The following is a 27526-nucleotide window of genomic DNA, read 5'->3' as shown; positions in this document are numbered from 1 at the left end:
GTTGACTGAAACAATTTGAGAATTTGGACTGATTTTGCCAAATTGTTTGTCAGGGGGGAAAAAAGGAAATGTCTTCAGAAATGTCAAAACTCTTCATTTCAGCATGTCTGAAACAAGCATATTCACTGATTTGCAGAGCCCTACTCTAGGCTGTGCATGTACAGCTCCTAGCACAATGGGGCGCTAATCTCAGTTGCAGCCGGTAAATCATTACTGGGATACAAATGATGATAATTTGGCCGCATCACTTTGCAAACTTTTAAAAAAAATAGTAAGTGGAATAGCTAATTCCGATTCCCTCCCCTGCACTCTCTTTTTCACATGGACTTTAGAAGACCCGACTTGTTTGTCATGTCTCCTGCTCATAAGGTAATCAATACATGTAGTAATAGACGTTCATTGCCTTTAGAAAGGATTACCTTGTAACAAAAGGCCAAACGTCAGAAAGCCGGCCGCGCTTTTCCAAGGGGCCCCTGGAGAATTGTCCTCAAAGACTTTATTTTCTTCTTTCTTCTTGCTGCCTTGCCTCAGTAAACCCTTCAACATCCATTACAAGAGCCAAAGCGACCCACACGGGAGCCTGAGGGCAAAACCTTGTAGTAAAGGGCTGGTGAGATGGGAAAAGGTTGCTTGCACACACTGTATTGTGAAATACCACAGAGCCAGGCTGCCAGACTTTCCTCTGCAGGCTTCTTTCTGTGTAATCATTATTATTATTTATTATTATTTATTATTGTTATTACTGATTTTTTCCCCCTTCAGTGAATTTGATTTAGTAAAGTCCGATTCTCATTGCCCCTGCCCTCGCAGTGTCTTTCTGTAAGGACCTTTTCCTCTGCCAGCGTGTTATAAAGGGGCCTTCGTGTAAATGAAAAACGTGGCCTGGTGAGTTTATTTACTTTGAGAATCCAGCCCTGGGCTCCCAAAGCTTCTCCATCAACTGCAAGGCGGCAGAGTAATAACTGCTCCAGATAACAGTAAGCATGGAAACCAAGAGGAATATGGATATAAAGTGACTTTAATTTTTGGTAGGAGAGGAGGGGGTTTGAGTGTCTACCTGACAGGTGGTCGATCTTTGCTTAGTCATGACAACAAATTGCTATTTCTGACCTTGCTCAGAGCCAGCGGGATGGGGGAATCCATCATTCTTTGCTTATTCACAACACTGAGTGGATATTTCTGGTCTTGTCTCAGGTGAGCTAGTTCACCCTTTCCATACATCCTCGAAGGTCTTCCTGAGTGGTAGAAGTCTTTACCTTCACCTTCAGTAGGGCTGGAGGACAACCACCATAGAACAGAGACTGTGTTTCGTACTCAGGGTCGCTTTGCAAATGAATTAAATACGGATGACGACTGCAGTGATTGTGTAGGACCAGCAGAGCAGCCATTAGTAGTAGTTTGTTTATTATTTGTATTGTGGTGGTGCCTGGAGCCGGGGCCCCCACTGCGCTAGACTCTGTACAAACATGTAACATAGTGACAGTCCCATCCCCAAGGGCTTACAGTCCATTCTGTGTTCAGCACTTGGCAGCCATGGACATGAAAACCTGTTTCAATGAGAGAAGTCGCATTGGAAAGGGCATGCCAGGCTCCTCCTCTACACTCTCCAACATGGGCCAGGAGGGAATTGGTATGCCTTGGCCCCAGAGCCTCTGTTGACGGCCCCTACAGCAGTTCAGCATTGCCTTCTTTGTACTGGGGAAGAGCACAAAACTTGCTAAGAGACATGAACCCACTGCCTTTGGGCCCAGAGGTTAGCGTGCTCTCAGCTGTGCTACACAGACTATGGTATCATGAGCCTCTGGCCTGCATTGCTGAAGTTACAGGGCTCAGTTCTCCTCTCTGTCCTACTGTCTGGTCCCAGAGAAAAGTTAGAGCCGTTTAGGTGCAGCTCTAACTTTCACCGCTGGCGTTAGGCACTCCTTGTACCTATGGGTATAGTTTCACTTCACGCTGGAGATCTATGTCCAGCTTGAGTAGACATGCCCACACTAGCTCTGATCAAGCTAGCGGGCGGCGTGAGCGGTGGGATGGGCTAGCCGTCTGAGTGCGTAGCTCCTCTCCTGGGCGGGATCACACTCGGAGCTGCTAGGCCCTCCCACCGCCATGGCTACACGTCTGGTTTCAGCATGCTAGCTAGATCAGAGCTAGCGTGGGTCTGTCTCCGAGCTTGGGGAGTGATTCCCAGCTCGAGAAGAGTAAACATACACTATATAGGATGGGGTTTAGCTTTGCTCTGCCCCTCGCTTCACGACCTCACCCTTGGAACACCCTCAACATTCTCCCTCCCGCCCCTTCTGCTGGGACAGCTGCTGTGCTAAGTGGCCTTAGCAGACCGGAGAACCTGCCTCATAATCTTTGTGTTTCTATCCATCATCACCGGGGAGGGATAGCTCAGTGGTTTGAGCATTGGCCTGCTAAACCCAGGGTTATGAGTTCAATCCTTGAGGGGGCCACTTAGGGATCTGGGGCAAACATCTGTATGGGGATTGGTCCTGCTTTGAGCAGGGGGTTGGACTAGATACCTTCTGAGGTCCCTTCCAACCCTGATATTCTAGGATTCTATGACACAATAGACCTAATACAATAGTAGTAATGTTAATACTTAACACTTTTCTACACATTACAGTATGTCCCTGAATCACAGTATTCATTCTGCTTTAAATCAAGGGCATCTCCTTGGTCTACTCTGACTATTAACGCTATAGTATTGCTCAGTTGTGGCCCCAAATATGGCACTAACACCGTTGTGAGCTCTAGGTTTTGGACACATGGGGCCTGATTTTCATTTACACTGTCACTAAAGCCCCTATCACACACCCCTGGCAATGTAAAGGGCCTTATGTGAGCATACATTATAGCTACACCCACTTTAAGATCCCAGAGTAGCATAAAGGAAACGTAAATGAGAAGCAGACCCTGCTTCTCCTGGAGGCAGTTTGGTGAGAGCTCAGTGATACCGGTATGTTTGGGAGTCTTTGATCAGTAACTGTTTCCCTCCCCTACCCCTCTTGTCTCTGCAGGTGAGGAGGTGGGAGATTTTCCTTGTGGAGAGGATCCCCCGGCCAGGCAATGTGAGAATGGAACCACATGCAGGAAATACTGGCCAGGCCCCAACTATGGAATCACCAACTTTGACAATATTCTGTTTGCTGTGCTAACTGTCTTCCAGTGCATCACCATGGAGGGCTGGACTGACATCCTCTACAATGTGAGTATCACAGACAATATCCACAAAGAGATCTCCGGGCGATGTGTGAATTGCGTTTTTCTAGTCCCCTGCGGGGGCAGGCTTCACACAGATTCCCAGTGTGGAGAACGAAACAAGGAGGAACTTGTCAGTGATTCATTCTTACTGGGATAGGATTAGAATTCTGGCTTGAACTGCAAAACACATCAGCTGGTTGGTGTTTTTCCATCAATAGCCCTCAGCCCAGCCTTTTTTGGGACTATAGTATTGGGACTATCCCAATTTTCTTAAGGCAGTCCTGTGGCCCGCGAGCACTGTGCTTTGTAGGACATTCCTTGATGCCTTATAATCCTTTACGGGTCTCACCAATCATTATCGCAGTCCAGAGAGATGGCATTTTGAGGCAGCATTCCTTGTATTTGCATACCTATGTAGTGACTTTTGATTCACCATGATGATACCATGCCAAAATGTCATCAGGTTACATTGCAATGTACTGATGCAGTTTCACACCAAATGGGTTTATTCCATTGTAGGAACTCCAAGCGTTGAGTCCATCCTCACTATTTCTTATAGAATATATTTCATCAAAGGCCTAATAGAAGTGGCACAATCAGTGACTCCTTGACATTCGTCTCTTGTATCGAAGGGGTTTCCCATACACCTAGTGCTGTGTATTGTAACATGCTTGAAGGAACATAGGTAGATGATGGTCTTAAATGGAGGGCTGGTTTGGGTTATTCTGGGAGCATTTTACAAGCCACATTCTTACCTGCCGTATCTCCACTGACTTGGGCGGAGCTGCACCCAGGATGAATGTGGTCTTTTGGGTCTGAACCTTCATTGCCTTGCACTTTGTTTAGTCATTTACACGTGTGCAAAGTGGGTACAAAAGGCTACAGTTTAGATCTGAGAGTATTTTCCAGCGGTTTTGAACCCTCTTTGTGCCATGTAAGTAACTGCACTCGGCACAGGGGAGTAGAGCACACTGGTTGTAGAACACGCTCATGAGAGCTAGTGACACCGAAATGTTTTGTATTTAATTGAGGGGTTTGTGTGATAATAGCCAATGCAGCAGCACGCTTCGGGGCAGGGAGACGTTTATAGGGTGCCTTGAGTAGTGCTATAAAGCATGAGGCCAAAAGCGATGTGACTTGTAACCACTCCAGAAGTGCTGCAACCTCCTGCTTTACAGGCCTAATGGGCTTTATTGCTTATCGTGGAATGGAATTTAGACATAAGGGAAAGAGTCAGACAATTGCATTTACTGAGCATTATTGGAATGGGCACAGCCAGTGACCTATGAGAAGACTTTAGTTGGGCTCAGTGTTTTAAAAACCATTTAATTCTGGGCTATGGGACCCCTTCCCTCTGGATATTTCTATGACAGCAGGACAGCATGGTTAGCAGCAAACACGGTAAACTGTAAGGTGCAATTCTGCTTTATTTGAAGCCGATACATCTCATTTATTCCCTTCTCTTTTCATTGCACAAGTCTTCATTTCTCAACAATCGCCGGCCCATTTAGATTGGTCACAGAAGTCTGCAACCGCGAGGTGGAGGGAAGGCCTCACTTCCCAGCCGTGTTCCCCCCTCCACTCCCTGCCTATTTCATCACACAACCAGTCCCCCCAGACCCATTCACTGACCCTTTCTCTTCTCTCCACAATCAACAATCATGCGAAAAGCCCATTAGAGTCCTGGTTTTGACTTATTAATCAATAAATGGCATATTAGATCATCTTCCTCCAGCCTGCCTTTTGTCTAGCATGCAGGGAGCAGAGTGGGCTATTGGAATTGATTTGGGGTTGCTTTGAAGTTATTGCAGTACCATTAACCTAATTGGAAACCGATACATTGATCTGGGGCAGCAAGCATTGGCTGTGCAAACGTGATTTGGATGCTGCAGTTCTTGTCTGTGGAGCAATAAGCCCCAGCCGCTTATCCCTGGTTTAGCCTTAGATGTCAGGTGGATTTCCCATCACCTACAAGTGGGAGGCTCTGTGAATGGCTGAAGACAATGTTTCTTAGGCTGTGACGCTGTCATTCCTGTGGGAGCACAAATGCAACCATGGACAGTTCAAAAATGGAGGATTGTTTTTCTTTCCAACAATTCTATCCTATTTCTGATCTGCCTGTTTCCATGATATCAGAAGCCCCAATTCAGGAAGGTTCTTAAGCATGTGTGTAACTTTAAGCCAATGAGCATGTGTGTAACTTTAAGCATCTGCCTATCACCATGGTATCCAATATCCCTTTGACTTCAACAGGAATGCACACATGCTTAACTCTGTGCATGTGACTAAGTACCATTGAGAAACATAGCCAAAGAGTCACCTAGCCATCTAGATTCAACTAAAGCAGAGTCAGATAGACGATAGCCAGGTCTATCCGTTTCCATATTACAGTAACTCCTCATTTAACGTCGTCCCGCTTAACGTTGTTTCAATGTTACGTCCCTGCTCAATTAGGGAACATGCTCCTTTAAAGTTGTGCAATCCTCCCTTATAACGTCCTTTGGCTGCCTGCTTGTAAGATTCTGTGGAAGAGCAGCGTCTTTACAAGAGAGCATTGCACAAGTTCCACTTCTCCGCCTCCTTCCCCTCCCTCCCAGCGCTTCCCCCGCTGTTTGGCGGCGCTTAGGACTTTCTGGGAGGGAGGGGGAGGAGCAGGGAAGCGCCGCGTCTCCACTCCTCCCCCTCCCTCCCAGAAAATCCTAAGTGCCGCCAAACAGCTGTTTAGTGGCGTTTAGGATTTTCTGGGAGGGAGGGGGAGGAGTGGAGACGCAGGGCTTTTCCGCTCCTCCCCCTCCCTCCCAGCACTTCGCGCTTAGGACTTTCTGGGAGGGAGGGGCAGGAGCGGGGAAGTGCTGCATCTCCGCACCCCCTCCCTCCCCAGAAAGTCCTAAGCGCTGCCAAACAGCTGTGCGTCCTCTGGAGAGGAGGCGGAGTGGGGGTGGGAAGAGGTGGGCCAGGAGTGGAGCGGGGACAGGAAGAGGCGGGCCTAGAGCATTCCTGGCAAAGTCCAAACCTGTTCTTCTCCGGGGAAGCTGCCGCTGCTGCTGCAAAGGTGTTTCCTAGTGTTCTTGCCTGCATGGGCTGTGCCTGTGTGGGGTAAGCCTGGGGCCCTTCCCAACCACAGTACAGTACATAATGTCTTTTGTCTGCCTCAAAAACATTTCCTTGGAACCTAACCCCCCACATTTACATTAAATCTTATGGGAAAATTGGATTCATTTAACATTGTTTCTCTGAAAGTTGCATTTTTCAGGAACATACATACAATGTTAAGTGAGGAGTTACTGTCCCTGTCCCTCTGCCAGCTGCATCCCCTATGGTACACTCCTATCACTTACTAGTGAGCTGTGCTGTTCACAGGGTAGCAGCAGAGTGAAAAGGGGGGGGGGGGGAAGGGATAAGAGACGAGAAAAGGGAAGATCCATCTGGTTTGTTGTTTTGTAATTGCTTAGTATCAGAGGGGTAGCCGGATTAGTCTGTATCCACAAAAACAACGCGGAGTCCGATGGCACCTTAAAGACTAACAGATTTATTTGGGCATAAGCTTTCGTGGGTAAAAAACCCACTTCTTCAGGTGCCACCGGTCTCCTTTCTTGTTTTTGTAATGGCGTAGTTTTCCTTTCGTGTCCCCCAGTGCCTACTCGTATAATTTAGAAACATACAACAGAGACACTAAGCTCATCAGAGCAAATGTGCAGTGATGCAACTCTCAGACTGTGCACAACAGAGAGTACCCAGCCCATCAAAGCCTGCGGCTCCAACCAACCCAGCTGCGAACCAGCTATTCTGTAGTCTTTGCTGCCTGCACTGGCTGAGTCTAGAGCGTGGAAGTGAGCCAGAAGGACACTGCATTTTGTATCCATCGCTCTACAAGCACGTTACAAAGGGAGGGTGCGAGGGTCGTGATCCTCACTAGATAGAGGAGGGGAAATGAAGTATAGAGCAAGACAATGAGTTGTCCAAGATGAGTCAATAGCAGAATCTAGATCATGCTGACTCATTGCCCCATGCTCAGTCCATTAGACTACAGCTACCTCTAGGGCAGAACCCAAACTCAAGGACCGAAGCCATGTCTCTGGACTGCCAGACCCATATTGTGACCCACTCTTCCCTGCCCGTGTGCCTAAAATGCAAAACAGGAGACGCCTGGATATTTTCTCTGGTTTGTTAATAATGAGCATGTGCAGTACATAGCTCCATAATCTAGCCAACGCTTTAAGAAGCAGAGTAAGACGTGGTTTCTACCTTGCAGAGCCTAGTCTGCCCCTCTTTCCTCCCTTCCCCCGGAACATATTGAGGGCCTGGTTATTGGTTAAGGAGTTTGCTTTGCTCTTTGGGCATTCTGCCAGGGAGGAGAAGGTTTCTGGGCTGGGACAGGTGAGGGTAGATTAGGACTTTAAAAGGGTGGAGCATGTCCTGATAGGAGACCAACCTTCTGGTCTGGTCTGCTTTCCCCAGGTGAACCTGCCAGCCCCTGGATGCAGGTTTTTCACCTTGGCCAAGTCATGGAACCCCTTTTTGTTGTGATGCTTAATTAATATTTGCAAAGTGTTGTGAGATCCTGAGATGAGCCTCCAGGGAGGTACAAGTATGAGTATGCTTTTGTAAGGAATCAGGGCTGAGACTTCTCATGCCGTCAACTGCCTAGGAGCCATGAAAAGGTCATCTCCCTGTTCCCAGCAGTGCTGTTCCTGTTCCCCTGCCTTTGAGTGAACACTCTCCAGCTCCTGCTAGATTTTGGTTTTACTTGGGCTGGGAAGGCCGTTTACTTTTCCTCTCGCTTTCCGCTGTTAAAATGGGCTACCATGGAGCGGGGTCCGTCCTAGGGACTGCAAGTGGGTTATCCTGCCGGGCAGTCTGGGGCCCAAGGCCATTATGGGGAAGTTGAGGTTGCAATGAGCTTGGAGGGCCGTTTCCTCCTGAAAAACAAGCGGATTGATTGTTTGATTGCTTTGGATCAATAGCACTCTGTTGCTGTTCATATTTCTCGGCTACAGCCAGTGCTGCTGCTGCACTCTACCATGAGGGCAGTGGAAAGAGGTACGGCGTTTACCCTAAGTAAGTCATTGTTAGGGTCACTCATAAACTCAGAAGAGCATCGCTCGCATCCTAGCTGCTTAGCCAGTTCCTCATTAACGTCACCAGGGAATAGGAGTGGGTTTCCTTCCAAAAGCAACTTTGGGCTGATAGAAATAACCAATACTGATTGGTCCTGGTGGCGGAGCCCAAGCCCTAGAGCTCAGGTCTCGGCTGGCAACCAAACCCCACAGTTCTGGCCTGTTTAGGCTTAGTGCTGTGATTCAGCCCATTGGAAAGATGGGCCTGAGCTGTAGCATTGGGATTTGGACCTGAAGTTCCCCAAAGCTTTTGCGGGGGGAGGGTTGGATCTGATTCTTCCTGTTCTGGGGATAGACGACCTGCAGAGATCAAATCCAGGCACAAACTTCCCCAGCCAAGGACGGTGCTTTGGGTCTGGTTTGCCATTTGGGCTCAGGTCTTTCACAAAGGGTCTTTTTAGTAGCAGCAATGGTTCTGTGGACTGTTTAAGTGTTTCTAAGGGATGGTGCTGACTTCACATCTGATATGGACATGACCTTCCCACGGGTTCTTCGAGAGTAACACAGCAGGCAGAAGGCAGGGCTTCGTGATAGATAAGACTGGCTTGGAAATCCTTAACCCCCCTCCATGATAATAAACGGAGGACTTATAAAGGCAAGGGGGCGGCTCTCAGGTTTTGATGGACTGCAAAAATGTCTTTCCCTCTTTGCCTCACTCATCTGCCGGTTATGCTTTTATGGGAGTTTCCCTTTAATTGGAGTCAATGAAAGCTTTCTAGCAAGACTTTATGTGGAAAGTGATTTATGCTTGAGGCAAAGAGATTAAAGCATCAATCAGGTAAAATGCTTTAAGAATAAGCTGGGGGAAGCTCATTTCTGAAACAGTAGCACAATAAAAGCAGAGTAATCGCTCCAAACAAGCCCTTCTGCATACTGCAGGCTCACCAGCTGTGGCCTGCACCCAGCCAGAAAGCTGCTGTGAGTTTAGAGAGCAACAGATGATTTAGAAACCGTCCCTTTGTCTTGTGGTGCTAATGATGGGGAACCATCTTTTCTCCCGCAAAGAGCAGAGCCAAAATTCTCTCCTACTGAAAGAACCCCAAGGCCTCAGCATAATCTGAGAACATGATTAAAGCATAGACTGAGCCCATCTACACCGCCATTACACTGTTTTAAATGTGTTGGAAGACTAACGTGCTATAACCATTTTCCCCACCGTGGCAGAACATGTGTTCTCAACATGGACTCGGGAACCAGTTTCCCTTGTCACAGCCCGACGCCTTTTCTTTGTGGCTCATTGAGAAGATGGACTTGAAACTTTTCTCTGTTGTAGCACGGGGTCACATTATGTAGAAGGTGGGAAGATGATAGAGTACAGATGGGACCACAGAGATTCCTCCGTAACATATGGCCAGATTCTGAAACCTTTACTCATCCAGGGTGGAACCTTACTGTGAGAGTAGCCTGCTGAAATACAGAATAACATTGTTCCCTGGACTCTGGAAGCCTTAGGTTTTCTCTGTATAGCACAGATGTGACTGTATCTCCTAGTAGAATACTGCCTACTGTTCTGGGCACCTTGGTACTAGATACACATCATTACATTGGAGGAAACTTGGAGAACAAGAATTAAGAGGCTGGAGGGACTGAAGATTAAAAGAACTTAATGTGTATAGCTTGGCTAAATGATTGCTCAAGAGGATTAAGATAACTGCCTAGAAGTGTTTATAATAATTTACATGGCTCCTTTCATCCTAAAGTGCTTTACAAATTATATACGGGTACACACCATACAGCACCACTGAAGTACGGCCTCCTGTGGGGTGGGGATTGGAAACCAACCAGCAAACAGTCCGAGACAGGGAGTTTTGAACAAGGACATCAGAGCAAACCTCTACTCTTGCTAAATGTTCCATAGGATCTTTAGAATAAAATTATTACCCACCATAGAGTCCAGGAGTCCTAGTCATGGACAAAGGACCCCACTGAGCTAGGCCCTGTACAAACGCCAGCTAAAAAGATGGTCCCTGCCCAAAGAGCTTACAATGTAAGAAGAAGACAAGACAGTGAGTGGATACAGGGAGGCAGATTGGGGGGACCAAGAGGAAACATTTGAGACAATATTGGTCAGCATGATGGACAGTGATCTTGCTGCACCACCAGCCTCACCATTGTCAAGCTTTTTGTTGGCACCATAACGAAGGAAAGTTTTAAGGAGAATGAGTTAGTTGTGCTAGTGTTTACAGGGAGTGCAGCTATTTAGAGGGAGCTCCTTCCAAGTATGAGGGGCAGCACAGGAGACAGTATGCAGGGTGGACAAGGCCTTGCTTTTCCAGGTCTCTTCTATGGAAAGTGAGTTGCGTGGGATCTAAATTTGATCCTGTGGACTGAGGTTTAATTTCTATTGAAGACTCTTATTGAAGCATAGCATGGAGGAGTGAGTACACAGCAGGTGCCCTGGGTTCTGCTCCCAAATAACTGTGTGTCTTGGGGCAAACTCTTTCACCTCTGCCTTGGTTTCCCCATCTGTAAAAGGGGAATTGTAATGGGATACTGACCCTTTAAGGCCAGGGGGGTGGTAGTTTGAGTTATCGTGTTCCATGTATCCAGGGAAGGAAATGAAGCAGTCCTGGGTTATAGTTTGTCTGGCAGAGGGAAGGTGAGGGAAAAACCAAAACCACTTTTTCTTTAAGGGCCTAGGACCAGGAGCCTTGTAGAGTGGCAGGGCAAAGTTCCCTCCCCCCTCTCTTTCAGCTGGCCCAGATAAAGGTTCGGGGTTATTAGATCCACCTGAAGAGGATTATGGTGGTGGTGAGATGACTGAGTGGGAGAATCTCAAAAGGATGCTCCAAGCCCTATCAAGGAGGAGGAATCTGCTAGCTCCTGGTTCCCAGAAGGAGGGCTGTGAAACCTTGAAGGGTGAGTTTGTGGGCTGGTGGGGGAGGGCAGGACTCTCTCAGCCCCAGAAGGAGGTCTGTGAAACCCTGAACCTGGGGGGGGGGGGGGTCAAAAGGACCTCACTTCGGGGAGCTGAACTAGATTGAATAAATCACTCCCCAAGACAGAAGAGGATATTGTTTTGCTATAAGTGGATTATTCTGAGAGCCCAGAAGGAAACCAAGGAAGGATGAAGGGGATGCAAATAAGAACAATGTGATGAGACCGGGGAAAGGAAAACTGAGGTTGAATATCAGGGGAAAAAAACTTCTTAGCCGTGAGGTTCAGTAGACAGTAGAATAGTGTCCCCTGAGAAACACGGGAGCTCTATTGCGGGAGTTATTTCAAACTAGACTAGACAAAGTACTCAGGTCATCCTGCTCATGCAGGATTGTTCTTATCAGGTCTTTCTCCACCCCTAGTTCTAGAATTAGTTACAATATCCTTGGGTACAGTTCTTTACCTCTTTAAAATGTGTATAGTATAGAATCATAGAAATGTAGGGTGGAAGGGACCTCAAGAGGTCATTGTCTTCTACTCCATGTCACAAATATAGTATGGAATGGCACACAGACATTATATGGGGTTTTTTTACCATACGTTCAGTGGCCTCCATATGAAATGAGTTTGTGGGCTCAATATAGGCTCTCGTAGAAAAGTCCTGCAGCATTTAATGGGCCGTAGTGAATTCATAGATTGCAAGGCCAGAAAGGGCCATTGTGATCATCTAGTCTGAGCTCCTGTACCACACAGGCCAGACACCTGCCCCACAATAATTCCTAGAGCAGATTGTTTAGAAAAAAAAATCCAACCTTGATTCAAAACCTCTATTTAGTAATCTTACTGTCAAATTTTTGAACCATCCTGGAGAGTACAATAGAACATTCTATCCCTGCTATAAAATTCTACAGGATATTTAAAAAGCACCTACTATTCAAAGGGATGTCATCTTCTACTAACTACTATGGGGTTTATAGCACCCAATTACATTTCTACAGAATCCTGTTGGCTTTCTCCCTGTCAAATTCTGTAGGACTTTTCCATACAAAATGGGAAATGACTGCCTAGGAAGAAGTACTGCAGAAAGGGATCTGGGGGTCATAGTGGATCACAAGCTAAATATGTGTAACACTGTTGCAAAAAAAGCAAACATCATTCTGGGATGTGTTAGCAGGAGTGCTATAAGCAAGACACCAGAAGTAATTCTTCCGCTCTCCTCTGTGCTGATTAGGCCTCAACTGGAGTATTGTGTCCTGTTTTGGGTGCCACATTTCAGGAAAGATGTGGACAAATTTGAGAAAGTCTAGAGAAGAGCAACAAAAATGATTAAAGGTCTAGAAAACATGACCTAGATTGAAAAAATTGGATTTGTTTAGTGTGGAGAAGAGAAGACTGAGGGGGAGCATAACAGTTTTCAGGTACATAAAAGGTTGTTACAAGGATTTGATGTAGTTGGGGATTGGTCCTGATTTGAGCAGGGGGTTGGACTAGATGACCTCCTGAGATCCCTTCCAACCCTGATATTCTATGATTCTAAGGAGGTGGGAGAAGAATTGTTCTTCTTAACCTCTGAGGATGGGACAAGAAGCAATAGGCTTAAATTGCAACAAAGGCGGTTTAGATTGGACATTAGGAAAAACTTCCTAACTGTCAGAGTGGTTAAGCACTGGAATAACTTGCCTGGGGAGGTTAGACAAACACCAGTCAGAGATGGTCTAGATAATATTTAGTCCTGCCAGAGTGCAGGGGACTGGACGAGGTGACCTCTCAAGGTATCTTCCAGTCCTACAATTCTATGGTGTATGTTTTCCACCGGGAGTAGGAGAGTCATTTCTGTTTGTCTCCTTCTCTTGTGCGACGTCAGTGGTTCTTGCTCTCTTCCATACCAGGACTCCTTCCTCCATCTCTTTCCAGGTTCTAGGCAGACCCCACTCTCATTTTGCAAAGGCGAGGTGATTGCAACTCCCCTGCCACCTGCCCACGAGCTTCAGGTTGAGAAATCCCTGTGCTACACTTAACAGGAAATAAATAGCAACACTGAGGTGGTGTGCAAGTCCTGGAACCTAGTACTTTCACCCGTCCTGGGTGACATCCTGGCCCCATTGAAATCTATGTGAGCTTTGCCATTGACTTCAGTAGGGCCAGGATTTCATGTAGGATATATATATATATATATTTTACAGGCGCTTAAAGCTATTCAGGGGAGTTTGCCCTGCAAGATATGGAATGTCCTGCAGAACACACACAATTTCAAATTTCTCTCTCTCTCTCTCAATAAGGAGAGATTGTAATATTTCTTGTAAGCGCAACATCTGTTTCTCCTGCCTAATACCAGTGACCAATAGATATTTCGTATCTGTGAACTACTAGGGCTGAACTGCTATGCGAATATGTGCCTTGTGGTTCAAAAAAAAAAAAAAAATCAGAATTGACCCAAAACTTGAGCCTAATTTGAACCTAACCTTTAGTGGGCTTGAGAATGGCTTTTGATTAACTTGGTCCTATTTTTCATTTCTCCCTGTATCTCTGAATTTCCTGGTTCGTGTTAGAAATGGAAGTGGAAGGATCAAAATACAATGAGAAAATTTGTTCTCAGTCTATTTCCAGCCCAACGAAGGCAGAAGTCCCTGGAATTTGGGGAGAGAATCTGTGCTCATGAGACTTTAGACCCAGTTATGTTTCCATAGCTCAGATAAGCATCTCTAGACTTTTGGGTACTTCTTTCAGATGAACCTAAAAGACACATTGTTTGAGGTTTGCCCATCACTAAACCAAACTGTGAGTCCTAGAGTCTGGGGGTGTTGCTGGGATGTCTGTCAGGGAGCATTTGAGCATGACCAGCCTAGGCTGTGAGAGCCATCAGATTTTTAGCTGAGAAAAGAAAAATTACCCTCTAAGGAAGGTAGAAGTGGATTGAAGCTTGATATGGAGCAAAAAGGAGGAGAAAAACAAATAAGATGAAGTAATGCAGCCCTCACTCTCATAGATAGCACTCACCTTTGGTTACTTAATGGAAGGATGAGTCAGTGGTTAGAGCACTTTCTTGTGCTCTGGGAGACCCGCGTTCAATTCCTTCTCCCCCACAAACATCTGGTGTGACCGTGGGCAAACCACTTAGTCTCTCTGTTTGTAGAAGGGTTTGTATAATAATGCTACCCTGCCTCAGAGGGGTGTTGGGATCACACAATAAAGACTGTGAGTTGCTCAGATACTACAGTGGTGGAGTCAGATAAGTAGCTACGATAGGTAGCTTCTGTTTGTGAGATTAATCTCTGTGTAGAGGCCAGTACAAGTCTAGGCAGTATTTACATTCTCCATTTAGGGTTTAAATGGCTTTTGCTGGCATTTTGCACGGGGGTGGTTTTCACCCTGAGGTTATCTACCTGTGCTTGCATGTCTCACCTACTCTGCCTTAGCTGTGGAATAAGCTGGCAAACCCCACAGGGTTCCAAGGAGGTGGCTTTGAAATCACTGTTTTCTCAGAATGCACCTACCATCCCGCCATCTATTGTCAATTAGATGTGATTTTAACTGCCAGCCCAAATCCATACATGTTAGGCACCAGCATCAGCCTGAATAAACGAGGGCTCATTTGCACTTGATATTTATGTGCGCCTGAAGCTAGCTGTCTGCAGTGTCCCTGGCTGAAGGGATTTATGGTGGGTTCGAGATCTCTCGCTCGTGTGTGTGTGTGTATCCGCTCTCATTGCTCTCAGTGAATACGCTGAGGAATAAAAACTGTTTAGCCAGCAAAAGCATGGGCAGCCAAAGGGGAAAAAATCACTTGGCAAAAATGTGGCTTTTAATGAAGCCACAAAGGAGGAGGAAAAAGGACAAGTAAAGGTTTTATTTTTTTCACCCTGGCCACACGTCAAGTTTCCAGGGTGACTTTTTTTTTTTAAGCTGCATTCTCCGTTCTGTGCAACGGGTGGAATTTGCACTATTTGAAAGTGGGGTGCCATGAATCCAGATTGCAGAGGGCACCAGCGCCTGCAAAATGGACCGTGCAACCAAGGTTTTGGAAATCCCTTCCCTGGGATGCTGTGGGCCGTGATGCTGGATTCCTTCTTGGGTGGTTGCTTAGTCATAGGTAAGGGCCCTACCAAATGCATGGTCCATTTTGGTCAATTTCATGGTCATAAGATTTTTAAAATAATAAATTTCATGTTTTCAGTAAATTTCACGGCGTCGTAATTGTAGGGGTCCTGACCCAAAAAGGAATTGTGTGTGTGTGTGTGTGTGGGGGGGTTTGCAAGGTTATTGCAGGGGGGGTTGTGACAACGCTACCCTTAGTTCTGCGCTGCTGCTAGTGGTGGCGCTGCCTTCAGAGCTGGGCAGCTGGAGAGTGGCGGCTGCTGTCCGGGCGCCCAGCTCTGAAGGCAGAACCACTGCTAGCAGCGGCACAGAAGTAAGGGTGGCATGGTCTGGTATTGCCACTCTTACTTTTGCACTGCTGCTGGTGAGGTGCTGCCTTCAGAGCTGGGCGCCCAGCCAACAGCCGCTGCTCTCTGGCTGCCCAGCCCTGAAGGCAGTGCAGAAGTAAGGGTGGCAATACCACGACCCCCCTAAAATAACCTTGCCACCCCCTGCAACTCCCTTTTGGGTCAGGACCCCCACCTTGAGAAACGCTGGTGTCCCCCATGAAATCTGTAGAGTAGAGGGTAAAAGCACACAAAAGACCAGATTTCAAGGTCTGTGATGTGTTGTTCATGGCTGTGAATTTGGTAGAGCCCTAGTCATAGGAAAAACTACCAGGGGCGAGAAGATAGATGTCTGCCCACCTGCAGGTGTGTTGATGTCAGGCTGGTTAATCTGAAGCTGCAGTGCTTTCTTGTGGGGCCTGGGACACAGCATGATTCACACTGTTGGGAACCAGAGGACGGACATAGGGTATGTCTGCGCTGCAGTCGGAGATGTCATTGCAGCTCTGGTACCATACCTGCACTAGGTTAGATCTAGCTAGCATGGCTAGTAATAGAAGTGAAGATGCGAGGGCACGGGACACAGAGGTCTAGGCGGGTTGGTACTGTCTACACCGCTGCATCTTCACTGATATTTTTAGCCATGCCAGCTAGATTACAGCTCTCTTGGGAGTGCCTACCTGAGCTGCAATCACACCTGCGATTGCAGCGTAGACATGCCCATTGGCAAACCCCACTGGAGGTTGGTGGCCTCATGGTGCAGCCAGTTGCAGGAAATAAGGAGTGGGGAGGATATAATGTCAGATGCTTGGAGGAGCTAAGAAACGTGCGATCACTGAATGTTCTGAGACGAGGCTTCCGTGCAGCCTCTTCTTGCTCAGAAGCTCCCCCAACCTCCCTGCAGGGCACGGACGCAAAAGGTAAAGAAAGCAAGAGTAATCAGTCCTATTGGAGAGCTTCCCCTTTCATCTGTTGTCTGGGGGAAGGTGTCCTCTAGAGTGACCAGACAGCAAAAATCGGGACAGGGGATGGGGGTAATAGGAGCCTATATAAGAAAAAGACCCCAAAATCGGGAATGTCCCTATAAAATCGGGACATCTGGTCACCCTAGTGTCCTCAGGGCCTCCCGTATTCACCCAGGCCTAAGTTATTGTCACGGAAGTAGCTCTGATTAGCTAAATGTTCTGAACGCTGAGAGATGTGGCAGGGAACAGAGCAGCAGCAAACACAGGAGTTGCATTAAGGAACCAGTGTAGCTTATGCCATTTGCACTGAGGCTCATGTGTATAGTGGGTTGTGTGTGAATACCAGAGCATGCTGTCTGTAATGGGGGAGCCCGTCTGCTGCAGAAATGGGCCATATCTATACTAGCCTTCTCCTCTTCGCCTCTGCAGCACAATGAGAAATTTCCCAGCCTCCTCAGCCTCTAAAATGATGTGTCAAATATCATCCTCTATTTGATTAGGGATACTTTCACCTGCTAATGAGAAGCAGCCCTCTCTCTCACACACGCAGCGGCGATGGGTCCAGCTGCTACCACCGATGGAGGAAGCCTTTGGATTGTGTAAGCCTAGGCAATGGTGTGTTCGGTACAGACAGTGCTCACCCACACTATGAGGAGTGACTGCTGCCATGAGTGCAGCTGGATTAGTTAATTGACAGTGAATGGAGACTGCAAGGAGGAGGCTGGTAAGCTTAATTTCAGTACCAGGAAAATTGGTTGAAACTATAGTAAAGAAGAGAATTGTCAGACACATCGATGAACATGATTTGTTGAGGAAGAGTCAACATGTTTTTTGTAAAGGGAAATCATGCCTCACCAATCTACTAGAATTCTTTGATGGGGTCAACAAGCATGTGGACAAGGGTGATCCAGTGGATATAGTGTACTTAGATTTTCAGAGAGCCTTTGACAAGGTCCCTCACCAAAGGCTCTTACACAAAGTAAGCTGTCCTGGGATAAGAGGGAAGGTCCTTTCATGGATCGTAACTGGTTAAGAGATAGGAAACAAATGGTAGGAATAAATGGTCAGTTTTCAGAATGGAGAGAGGTAAATAGTTGTGTCCTGCAGCGGTCTGTGCAGGGATCAGTACTATTCCACATATTCATAAATGATCTGGAAAAAGGGGTAAACAGTGAGGTGGCAAAGTTTGCAGACGATACTAAACTGCTCAAGTTAGTTAAGTCCAACGCAGAGTTACAAAGGGATCTCATAAAACTGGATGACTGGGCAACAAAATGGCAGATGAAATTCAATGTTGATAAATGCAAAGTAATGCACATTGGAAAACATTATCCCAACTATACATATAAAATTGATGAGGTCTAAATTAGCTGTTACCACTTAAGAAAGAGATCTTGGAGTCATCATGGATGGTTCTCTGAAAACATCTGTTCAATGTGCAGCAACAGTCAAAAAAGCAATGAGATTGTTAGTAACCATTAGGAAAGGGATAGATAATAAGACAGAAAATATCATATTGCCTCTATATAAATCCATAGTATGCCCACACCTTGAATACTGCATGCAGATGTGGTTGCCCCTTCTCAAAAAAGATATATTGAAATTGGAAAAGGTACAGAAAAGGGCAACAAAAATGATTAGGGGTATGAAACGGCTTCCGTATGAGGAGAGATTAATAAAATTGGGACTTGGAAAAGAGACGACTAAGGGGGAATATGATTGAGATCTATAAAATCATGACTGGTGTGGAGAAAGTAAATAAGAAAGTGTTATTTGCGCCTCATAATACAAGAACTAGGGGTCACCAAATGAAATTAATAGGCAGCAGGTTTGAAACAAACAAAAGGAAGTATTTTTTCACACAGCGCAGAGTCAACCTGTGGAACTCTTTGCCAGAGGATGTTGTGAAGGCCAAGACTATAACAGGGTTCAAAAAAGAACTCGATAAATTGATGGAGGATAGGTCCATCAATGGCTATTAGCCAGAATGGGCAGGGGTGGCGTCCCTAGCCTCTGTTTGCCAGATGCTGGGAGAGGGTGATAGGGAATAATCACTTAGTGATTGCCTGATCTGTTCGTTCCCGCTGGGACACCTGGCACTGGCCACTGTCAGAGGACAGGATACTGGGCTGGATGGACCTTTAGTCTGACCCAGTATGGCCATTTTTATGTTCTTAGTGATAACAGAGACTGGGTAGCCCTCTTCCTTAGGACACAAGTTTGCACTTGGCCCTCGTTAGTCTTTCACTTGCTTGCATTTCCATATAAACCCAGAGCTACAACCACTTACAGTAAAATGGTGGGAGGAGGACTGGGAGCAAAAATGCAGGAGGTTGGCAGCTGCTTTGAGTGGCACATCAGCAGGACAATGAAAAGTTGTGTGGGAGGAAGAATGAGCCCCTCTTCGCTCTGCCCAGTGGTGGCAACTATAGATCAGAGCTCCATGCAGAATTGTCAGTGGAGGATCTTCAGATGGTTCAATGTGGGGAACACTTGGGGATGAGCGAGCCAGTTCAGCAAAAAGATGGGTCCAGCTCTTTTGCCTGAAACACAAACTGAACCCAGGAGCCCTGCTGGCTGTAGTGTTGAGATGTGTGAGATCTGGCTCAGAGCAGAGTCAGCACCAGGCCTGTGCACCGTTTACATCATTTCAATCATCTTTTGAGGTCTTGAATGGAACTTTAGAGAGGCATAGTGCTGGCTTTCTGCACAGGGGTGAGTTTCACCCACATTCTCTATCTATCTTATCCCTAAGCTACAGTGTGTCTCAGGAATCTCATTACAGCCCAAGCTTTTGGGTCAATATTTATTAATTTAGCTGTTTGCTACTCTTCATTAAAAAGCACCCATCCAACACTCTGGGCACCCTTCACAACCTTTTAAAAATACATGTATAAATAAACAAACACGCCAATTACCCCCCTATCAAATCCAACCCAGTGACTAAAGATAGGCGAATAATGGATTTTTCAGATTACTGGCAATTCCAAAAAAATCAAGGAAAAATAAAATCATTTCCGGTGGATCTGAAAATGAAGCTTTTCAAAATGTTCAGCTAATTGAAAAGTGGGGAAAAATTGTCATTTTGATTTTAAATTAATTTTGTTAGACCTGAAATAAAATGTTTCGTTTTGAGCCATCATTAATGTTTTTCAGTTGTTTTTAGTAAATTTGAAGGAAATGAAAAGTTTGGTTTTGAACTGAAAAATCAAAACATTACGTTTGCAAAATATCAGAACAAAACATTTAAAGTTTTTCAGGTTTTATTTGGCTGAAACAATTTGGCAAAATCAACATGAATACACGAAACACTTCAGTGCCACCAAATCTTCCTTTTTTTGCCTCCAAAAATGTTTTGGCTAAAATAGTTTGCCCCTATCTACCAGCAACAGACATATAACAAAAAAGAATTAAACTCTACACGCAGTCCCATTCCACATGACTGCTACCATGCCCAATCCATCTCCGATTGCTTAAATATGGACCTTCCAGTATGCACTGAAGGCCAACCCTGTCTGGCTGTTATGGACCAAGATGAGTAGTCAGCAGTAACCCAGAAGCAAAATAAAATTCTTTAATCTTTTGAGTGCTCATTGGTCTGCTTAAGTTTGCAGCAACAAAAATCATTAATCATGTAGTACAAGGCAGAAGCACATTTTTTTCAGGATGGATTTAATTGCCAAAAATGTCTTCCTAGAAAATGTGAAAAACAACCTGTTTAATTGTGACCCATGGTTCGGTATGGAAATCCTTGTACATCTGCTTCATCCAAAGGAGAGATTCTGCATGCAGTGGGCTCTCTCTCTCTTTTTTTTTTTTTTTTAAGAATAGCAAGTGATTAACAAAATATAAGGAAGGCAATAACAGAAGTGGGCTTTGTTTTGTGAGGATGACCAGTTTTTGGTAGAGGCTGAAGTCTTTTTTCCGTTCATATACAGGCAACCCCCCCATTAACCTTCCGCGAGAGCTTTGAGTAAGGACATCAGTAAATAATGGGCCAAATCCTGCAGTTGGATATCTATGTGCTCAGTGCTTGGCACGTTAGAAACACCCAGGGTGGACTGATTGAAATCACTGATTGAAATCACGATTTACATCAGCAAGCGGAAAACCTTGATTTTTAAATATTTAATTGTAATTGTTTTGCATTGGTGCTTTTTAGTTATTTTCCTAAAGCAAGGTTGATTTGACTGGTTAGCCATTACAACGTGTTGATTTGAAATGAAATGCGGCCTTTACACTAAATTTGGTGCTTCTTTCTGAAAACCAAGAGGATACACATTTGTGCACATTTATTTAAGCAATCTTCTTCTTTTGTGTGCATCACAAATCACTATCTAGATTATTCAGCCATCGAACTGCCGCATCATCAAATGTAGCAAGGTGTGGCAGTCCAGTCTCCAGTCTTCTAATTGTGCACTCCTCCACCCCATGTTTGACCGTCTGTGTCGCTGCCCTGCAATCAGACTATGAAGATTGGGATAAGCCAAATTCTGCATTGTGGCAGTCACTCTGGCTGTTCCTGTCAGCAGCCTGTTAAGCCAAGTCCAGGATCTGTATCTAAGGGCTTGTCTTCACTACCCGCCTGGATTGGCGGGTAGAAATCGATCTCTCGGGGTCGTATTATCGCGTCTCGTCAGGACGCAACAATCGATCCCCGAATCGACGTGCGTACTCCACCAGTGCAGGTAGGAGTAAGGGCCGTCGACGGGGGAGCTGCAGCGGTCGATTTGCCGCCGTCCTCACAGCGGGGTAAGTCGGCTCGGATACGTCGAATTCAGCTACGCTATTCGCGTAGCTGAATTTGCGTATCTTAAATCAGTCACCCCCCCAGTGTAGACCTAGCCTCAATTTGCAAGTTTGTCAGGGTGCCTGTCTCTCTATCCCAGAGTTACTGTCACTCAGCGAGGACACAGCTGTTGGCCCTCATATGCTGTTGTTCATCCAAGATTGCACTGCACCAGTGGTACTGGACATGAATGGTCCCAGAAAAGGCTGTTGTGAAGTCAGTCGTGGCAAGTTAGCTGACTTGAATTAAGCAATTATATAGCCGAAGCTGCATTTATTCAGATGTTTTATTTTTTATCATGTTAGAAAATGGTGAATAATGCACTTAGTTACCAGATGATTAATTTTTTACTTGTGGTTTGTGTCAAGCTTTAGCTGGGTAGAAATTTGAATCCAATTAAAAATGCAACCCTCTCCCAACATTTTACAGTTGTTTTTTAATTAATTAAATAAAACTACCTTAACTGGGCTGGGTACATACAAAAATGATTAAAACATGTTTTGCATTTAAAACTGTTTTAATAACCAAAGAAAGGTATTTTCTGCAGTTCCTAAACTGAACTGGTTGTTTCTGGTCACCATGTCCTTCAAGATTTTAGAACTAGTAGTTCTCACCCTCACACCGAGTTTTTATACATAGATTGGAGGAGGAAAACAAGCTTTTCTGATTTTCAAAGTCCTATTCGTTTTTAACTTTGAATCATTGAACTGAACTAGCTAAATAAACTGAAATGAAGAAAATAATCTCTCTGCAGTACAGAAGAGGCTACTATGGTCAAAATGCGGTTTAGCATATTAACCTACTCTGGTTCCCGGTGCTTAGCCAGTGACTTTATCAGTTCCCTGGTTTGACATTCTTTAAAACTTTGGCAGTAAACATATAAGCCTATTTTTTATTTACTTTAAATGATTTTAATAGATTAGACTAAGTTTAGGCCTTTACATAGATTGTTGTAATTTCAAATAGGTTTATTTTTAAAAAGAAATCTGTATTTAATTTAATTGGAAAAAATCCAATTTAAATTTTAAAAAATCTGATTTTTCTTTTTAATCATCAAATATTTATTGGCCCTGGAAATACCTCAGACACAGACAGCTGCTGGTAATGAAAGCTAATCAAGGGTATATAACACATGTATGTAATTGCGCTATCCACACTTTGGCTTCTAATTCAGGTTAGATCAAACATCGCTTCCAGTTATTTGGATGATTACTGTTAAATGTTCAGAACCCCTTTGAGATGCGATCCTCACTACCTAGCATCACCTGCTTACCAAAACTTCTCTGTTGGTTTAAGTGGGAGAAACCCCACTCAAGTCAAAGGGTGAAATTCTGGCCCTATTAAGTCAATGGCAAAATACTATTTGGCTTCAATAGGGCTAGGATTTAACCTATAACTTTAAAAGTTAACTGCAGTTTTTATCATCTCATTTTTACTTTAGGGCAAAGATTCAGGCTGGGACTTATTTTACCTGATCCCATTTGCCTACCCCTGCTCTAAGGTCCAAATTATCCAAAGCATCCCCTAATTTTGGATGGCCAATGTGAGACCCAGATGGTCTCATTTTCAGAGATGCTGGGACTCTCACTTCCTGCTGAAATAAAACAGTGCTTTCCATTTGAAAGTTCATGGTTCCTCAACCAGAACTAATTGAATAAATCTAAAGACATAATAATAATAGATTTGGATTTTGCCTAAGGCTGCAACAGTCTTGACAATGGTATATTTAGCTTCTACGATCTGTTTGATACGTATCACTGATCATGCACCAATATATACCTGGCTGGAAGCACAAACTGTCAAAGACCTAGTGCTGAGATGAAAATTCATCTTGGGTAAGCCACCCCCACCCCCAAAAATAATAGCAAATTATCCCTCTTCAGGAAAGCACTTGAGCAAATGCTTTAGGATAAGCAAATGTCTGCATGCTTTGCTGAATCTTCAGGGTCTTATTTAGTTTACCAGTTACCATATATTCAGCAGTAGGTTGAAACAAATGACAATGGGGCAGCCTCCTCACAGGTTTTATGAGAGGCACTTTAGATGCATAGTAAAGGAGTGACATCTACCATGCCCACCCAAAGAGCCCTTTTAGCAAAGCAATTGACTTTGGAAAAGAATCTAAAATCTCTCCAAACAGCAACTTAATCATTGGTGCTTGCCAAGAAATGAAAGCTGAAGCTGAAGAAATTAACTTGCAGCTTGACAATATTATCACATTTAGGGTACAAGCAGCTCTCTCATGTGTCCAACAATTGGTTTCCTGCATAAGGAAATAAAGCCAGTTGCATGCTTTCAAAAATATGCCATCCTGCTAATGCCTCGACTGTTACATCTGCTGTTATAGTGGAAGAAAATAACAGGACACTTATTAACAATAAAAAGCAAGACAATACACATTTTAATAGTCTGCCAGAAACGTTATTCACCCTCAGGAGTTCCTAATGCAAACAAATAAATAGGGTGTGATTCTCTGTGCAAAGCAAAGTGGCTGTGTTCTGGCCAGAGGCACCCAGAGCAGAATTCCCTTTTGTCAGACCATTGAAGAACTCTCCAATGTTGTCAAGATGATGGAGGTATCCTAGCTGCCTCCTGTGCTATCTGTCACCTGCATTTCTGGTGTCAGGGGAGTGTTGGGATGGGGTCAGAGAAAGGAAGGGCACAGCAGGGCAGAGTTCCACTACACCCAATCTTCTATTTGGGTAGCTCCCTGAGAAATATTGTGAGCCCCTTGGCAGCTCTAACTTAACCTGGGGCTGGGCTGTGTGGGATCAAAGAACTGCACACAGCTCCATGCTGGGACTTCTTCCCCTGGGCCCAAGCAGATCTCGGGACTGGTGGAGATTTCAGCCCATAGCGTGTTTTTTTCTGTGGAGAACCTAACATTCAACAGAGGAAGTTCAAAGTGCTATAATGGGCCTTGCAAGTGGCAAATCTCCAGGGCCGGATGGTTTTAGCAGCAAGTTCTCTAAATCTTCGTAGAGTTTCTAATGCCTCAAATATGTCAAATGTTCTGTCACTCCATTCCACAGGGAGAATTGCCCAACTCCTGTTTGGAAGTCAGCATTGCTACTCCTGAAAAAAAGATACTGTAGATCATACTGACCAATGTCACTAATGAATCTAGACAATAACATACTGGCGAAAAGCTTCTGGGCTTGTCCACAAGCAGATTTTGTACCAATTTAACTGTAGTGGTCTAGCAACTGATATAGTTAAAGTGACAATCTCCGAATGTGGATGCAATTAAACCAGTATAAAGGTATCGGTATAGTTTATTCCCATAGATTTACTGAAATATGGTATACAGCTAAAAACACTGGTATTACTGCATCCACACAAGGAGGTTATACTGATTCAAATATATCTGTTTCTAGACCAATTGAATTAAATGGTATAAAACCAGTGTGTAAATCTGCCTTAGCAATTTGGCTAAGTCACGCTGACCCATCTTATTCCAACGGGTGCCACAAACTGCCATAATATTCTGTGAAAGCTAAGCACCATTTATGCCATTAAACAAACATAATATCAGCCTTCTTCTAGCATTAGAGACAGAGAAGATTGTTTGGTGACTATCTTTTAATATTGCTGGAGATGCAGAATTTCAAGCATTGATTTATAACCTCCATCAGACTGCTCTGCAGTTCTCGGTGCGTCTTTTTTTATTTGAATGGTTCCCAGTTAGTGAATTTCTCTTTAAAAGATGATGTACAAGGCACTGCTTTTTATTTTGTTCATTTTTTGTCACCTCTCCTGTTTGCTGTCTCCACTGAAGCACTTACAGTAGCTCTCAGATGCTCCAGAGATTCAGGGCATTGCAATCCACGATAAAGAACATAAAATTGCTCTCTTCACAGATGGCGTCCTGCTTATCTCAGTGTAATGCAATCCTCCATTCAGTGCCTTAAAGGAGTCTTAGAGGCCTTCAGCACTATATCTGCTTTTTGTGTAAATCTGGTAAGGCAATGTCTTGAGGCCAGACTCCAGCAAAAGTCTCTCTAATTTTCCATGTCAATGGACCCCTTGAGGTATCCAAATACCAGGGGTTACAGAATTCACCCAGTTTAACAAATCCAGTAATTTGAAATACGTAACCCCTTCAGAAATGGTGCAATTTACGATTGTGTGTAGCCAAGTCATCTTGAGAACAATGAATGGCCTTTCCTAAGTTGTGACGCTTCCTACAAATTGTCCCGTTGCTTTGACCTACTTGGTCTAAAATAGAAGAGGACGAGCTGGAGCCATGCATGCCGCACTTGTGTGAAAAGTAGCTGGTAACAGGCACAGATGCAGCTACAAATGATGCATTGGGAATTTTAAATGGTCCAGTCACTGTGATCCCCGGACAGCTGAGTTCAAGACTTTTACCAGACAGGTTAGTGCTAAAGGCAATGTTGCATTGTGGGACTGTTGCCGGAGGACATAAACCAGTACAGATACAAGTGTGCCGCTACAGGGCTGATGCCAGAGAGCTACCCAGACAGAAAAGCAAAGCAGGTATTAGTAGTAATCTCCTGGACTGGAAATTCCTTAGCTGGGCACCTGTCATTTGATATGTTTGAAATTGATTATGTTTTACAGACACCCAAAACAGCAGGCATACATTGCAAAGCAGTGGGGCAGCATATCATTCAACATGATGTGTGGCCAGACCTGTGCCTTTAGGGGTTCAGGCAATATCCTTTACCACTCTGCAAACATGGAACAAGGTAATCCGGTATCTTGGCCTGGTGCCCGAATTGTCACTGGTTTCTCCTGGATTAGCATTTTCAACCACCTCCCAATTTCAAATTAGATTTGAAATGTTGACAAAAATGTTCATCAACATTTGGAAAATTTTGACCAGTTCTACAGCATGTTGAAAAACTGGATTAATTTTTCTTAAAAAATGTTATGAGAAGACCCTCCCTTAACTTTTAATCAGAAATTGCTACACACAGTTTTGTTGAAGATTTTAAATTTGGGAAATTTTGAGGAGCTCTGCTAGCAGGCTTTTCCTCTCAGCCAGGAAAAGACTCACTTTAAAACAAGGGAATTGGGGAAGTAAGTGGTCAAAGTATCCAGATCTTGGGTGAGAATCCCTTCCGTCCTGTGGAAGTCATTTCCAGTGTCAGCAATAGGGATGTCATCAGTGGACACGTACTTTTCGGCCTGCATTTCAGGAAGGTTGTATGTGTATATATTGCATAAAAGGGAGGCCAAAACTGACCCTTGTGGAAAGCCATTGCAGAGACATTTAAGGCAACCAATTTTCTCCCCAACTAAAGAATGGCCATACTGGGTCAGACCCAATGGTCTGTTGCAGGATGAAACGTCATATGCTGATCATTTCTTGGATGAACTGCTCCATCGGCTACAAGGAATAACTTGCAGCACCTTGGCAGCTGGCACAGTGAGCGCACGGTGTTGTGGCCTTCTCACAGATCAGTAAGGACTGCACCAACTTTCTTTCATGACTTAAATGCATTATCTGTGTCTTGAGCTGGACGAAGTACCTAATCTTGGGTGCGTCGTTACCTCCTGAGTCCAGCCGGAATGTAAGGCAGCTGAGGTTCGACTACCTCATTAATCTGCATCTTAATCTCAGCATCCGCTGATAGGTAACAGACATCAGAGAAATTGGGCAATAGCTCTTTGGGTTTGTCAATGTTTTCCCTGGCTCATGAATTACTGGAGCCTCTGCTCTGCACCAGACTCTAGGGATGTTGCAATCCTGAGTACAGTGATTCAGAAATCGAAGCAGCCAGCTCTTGGTGATCAGTCCAAAGTCAGAGACGAACTCATTATAGATAACGAGGAGTCCGGTGGCACCTTAAAGACAAACGGATTTATTTGGGCATAAGCTTTCGTGGGTAAAAAACCCACTTCTTCAGATGCATGGAGTGAAAATTATAGATAGCTACCCCTCTGATACTTGTCATTATGGATGATATCCAGGATAGGAGCTTTGTTAGGCTGCAGTTGATGTATAGCCAGGTTGAACTCTTCTCCGCTGGGGAACACTCACTTTCTCCTGCCATTGAATACTGCTTGGAAGGGAGTATGGGGGGAGGGATAGCTCAGTGGTTTGAGCATTGGCCTGCTAAATCCAGGGTTGTGAGCTCAATCATTGAGGGGGCCATTTAGCGATCTGGGGCAAAAATCTGT

The 27526-nt window shown here is 44.8% G+C and overlaps 1 protein-coding gene across 1 annotated transcript in view; it reads left to right on the top strand.

Moving 5' to 3' along the window:
- Positions 1-27526, top strand: part of CACNA1B (calcium voltage-gated channel subunit alpha1 B) — a 508111-nt gene that overhangs the window by 208989 nt on the left and 271596 nt on the right. The window contains exon 6 of the mRNA XM_054007857.1: positions 3024-3211. Coding sequence (XP_053863832.1) covers positions 3024-3211 — 188 coding nt within the window. The remainder of the gene's footprint in view (positions 1-3023; positions 3212-27526) is intronic.

Source organism: Malaclemys terrapin, chromosome 17 (assembly GCF_027887155.1).
Source record: "Malaclemys terrapin pileata isolate rMalTer1 chromosome 17, rMalTer1.hap1, whole genome shotgun sequence".
NCBI classification, from domain to species: Eukaryota; Metazoa; Chordata; order Testudines; family Emydidae; genus Malaclemys; species Malaclemys terrapin.
This window is presented reverse-complemented; position numbering and strand designations above follow the sequence as displayed.